Source organism: Thermobia domestica, chromosome 14, assembly GCF_964235325.1.
Source record: "Thermobia domestica chromosome 14, izTheDome1.hap1.1, whole genome shotgun sequence".
Lineage (NCBI taxonomy): Eukaryota > Metazoa > Arthropoda > Insecta > Zygentoma > Lepismatidae > Thermobia > Thermobia domestica.
Genome location: NC_137467.1, coordinates 115,146,784 through 115,149,184, shown reverse-complemented (window position 1 = coordinate 115,149,184; position 2,401 = coordinate 115,146,784). Strand labels below are relative to the sequence as shown.

The window sequence follows — 2,401 nt, the reverse complement described above, 5'->3', positions numbered from 1 at the left end:
AGCATACTCTTCCAGTTGTTCGAATCTTTTTTCCATTGAGGTAAGTGTTTGATCCACTATCCATAAGAAATATCCTGTTCTGAAGGACTCCTCCGGCGAAGATGTTTCTTCGTCGTTACCCTCATAATAGAATTGTTTTTTCTTGCATCTGACTCTTCGTTCCTTGAATTTCTGAGCTACGTTCATTTCGGACGCAATTTCCTTTGCTGCGATCATTGCATCGGAGAATCCGGTTTCCCGGCACTTTCTCAAGAAAGTAACAAGGTCTTTGATTTGCTGTATTGCCAGATCAAGCTGCATGTCAGCTGATTGCAAAGTTTTGCTGACATTATTCACAGCAAATAAAATGTCATACCATATGATTAAGCTCAGAATAAACTCGAAGCTTTCGAGCTCATAATTTGCAAGACATTCGGCTTCACTTTCTACTAGTGGATCATTAGCGGTATCTGCGACAGTCAACGGTGCCTCCCTGACTTCTTTCGTCTGATAACGCAGCGCTTTCACACTTTCCAGGCGGCACTCCCACCGCGTTTCTGAAAGTTATTTTGTAGTCATGAAAGGCACGATTTCTTCCAAAATTTTCCACCTTTCAGCCGAGGCAGCAAAGCATTTATATATTCTCTGTATGACACCAAAAAACGTTACTGCTTCGGAGTTGCATTTAGCCATGTCTCCTAAAACAAGGTTCAAATTATGGCAGCCACACGGAGTGTAAAATGCTCGACTGTTCATGCGAAGAATGTGCGCTTGAACTTCTTGGTGTTTTCCCTTCATGTTCGCACAATTGTCGTACCCCTGGCCACGACAATCGGCGACGTCCAGACCGAGGTTCGCCAGTGCGGCAAGAAGAGCTTCAGACAACCCCTTTCCTGTTGCGTTGTCCACATCCAGAAATTCGATGAAGTGCTCCACTACCTTCACTTCCGGATCTGATACGTCCACAAAACGCAATATTAGGGAATCTGCTCTTTATGACCAACATCAGGCATGCAGTCAAGGATGACAGCAAAATATTTAGCAAGTTTCACTTTATCAATAATTTTCCCCTTTACTTCTGACGCCATCAGGTCGATAAGCTCGTTTTGGATCCTATGCCCGAGGTAATGGTCGTGAGCCTCGTCGTTTTTAATTCGGCGGAGATGTTCTTCCATGGTTGGATCGAATTTGGCCAGCATCTCAACTAAACCTAAAAACTGACCATTGTTCGGCGCATAAAGTTTCTCCGTTCTCCCACGAAATGCGCTGTTGTTTTCGGCAAGGTACTGTACAGTCGCTAGGATTCTTGTTGACACTGCGCGCCAATGCAGCTTTTCTTTTCTAATTCGTTCTAGCATCATGTTATCTATTGCGCTACCATTGGACATTCTCCGAGCTGATTCCAACCACGCTGTCATGCACTTAACGTGATTTACAGAAACTTCGTGGTGCTGAAGTTTATCGCCAAGATGCTTCCAGTCGCAGCAGCCTTCGTTTGCTAACTGGCTTCTAGTAGCTGTCGTGCCAAACAACTTACAAGGAAAGCAAAATACTCTGTCTCTGATCTTCGAATAACTTAGCCATCGCCTATCCACTGTTTCTCCGTTCGGCATCCTCCGTGTTAAGAAATTGTTCGAAAAATGTCTGTTACCTTCGTCCTTTGGGTATTCACAGTCACTTAGCCTGATTGGACCCTTCTCCACTAACATGTCACGCACTTCACTGTTAATATATTTCCAATTACCTGGATCGTATATGTCCTCGAACAGTGTGTTCGTCGTTTGAAGAATGTCAGAAGTATGCAGAGGAATGGTCGCGCTTTCACAGGAGAGGTCACTTTCTGGGTTTGTTGCAACAACGTTGTCCCCAGAGAATTGCACCAAGTTTTCATTGTTGCTTGTGGGACAACAGGGCGTAAAAACAGTTTTGTTGCCGGCTAGTTTGTCTTCTTCGTCGGACGCAAAACTTGGTATCACAACCTGGTCTGTCGCATCACACCGGTCGCTCACAGTCACAGACAAATCATCATCCGTGTTCTCAAGTTTTTGGTGTTGATCCGCTGATTTTACCGCTACAACAAACTTGTCCAAAGATCCCTTTTGCTTCTGAATGAAATCTTCTTTATATTTCCGTTTCTTGGCTTTCGCAGCCACACTTTCGTATTTACGGAATTTGTCTCTGTCCCTGCCACTCATGATGGTCAATTATTCTTTGCCCAACAAACGAATAATCGGAAGACACTCACGCACTAATCATAATATTACGTATCCACATCTCACTACGACTGCGCGGTCCGAATTCCGAAGCCAAACTGAGGTGCTACACAAGGCGTGCAATAGGAGCTATTTCTTGGAAGCGATGGCTCAGAGGTGTGCGTAGCAACAGGACCATTCTTCTGACCCAAAAGCAACAAACAACATGA

General features: G+C 44.5%; 1 protein-coding gene across 1 annotated transcript; it reads right to left on the bottom strand.

Annotated features, from left to right (window-relative positions):
• Positions 1 to 956: 956 nt before the first annotated feature.
• On the bottom strand, positions 957 to 2,174 carry LOC145669965 (uncharacterized). The gene has a single exon (XM_081738309.1). The coding sequence runs from the start codon at positions 2,172 to 2,174 to the stop codon at positions 957 to 959; it is 1,218 nt and encodes a 405-aa protein (XP_081594435.1).
• Between the last annotated feature and the right edge of the window lie 227 nt (positions 2,175 to 2,401).

Excerpts from the sequence above, each read along its gene's own strand:
- LOC145669965 (XM_081738309.1), bottom strand. The coding sequence starts at position 2,174 with ATGAGTGGCAGGGACAGAGACAAATTCCGTAAATACGAAAGTGTGGCT.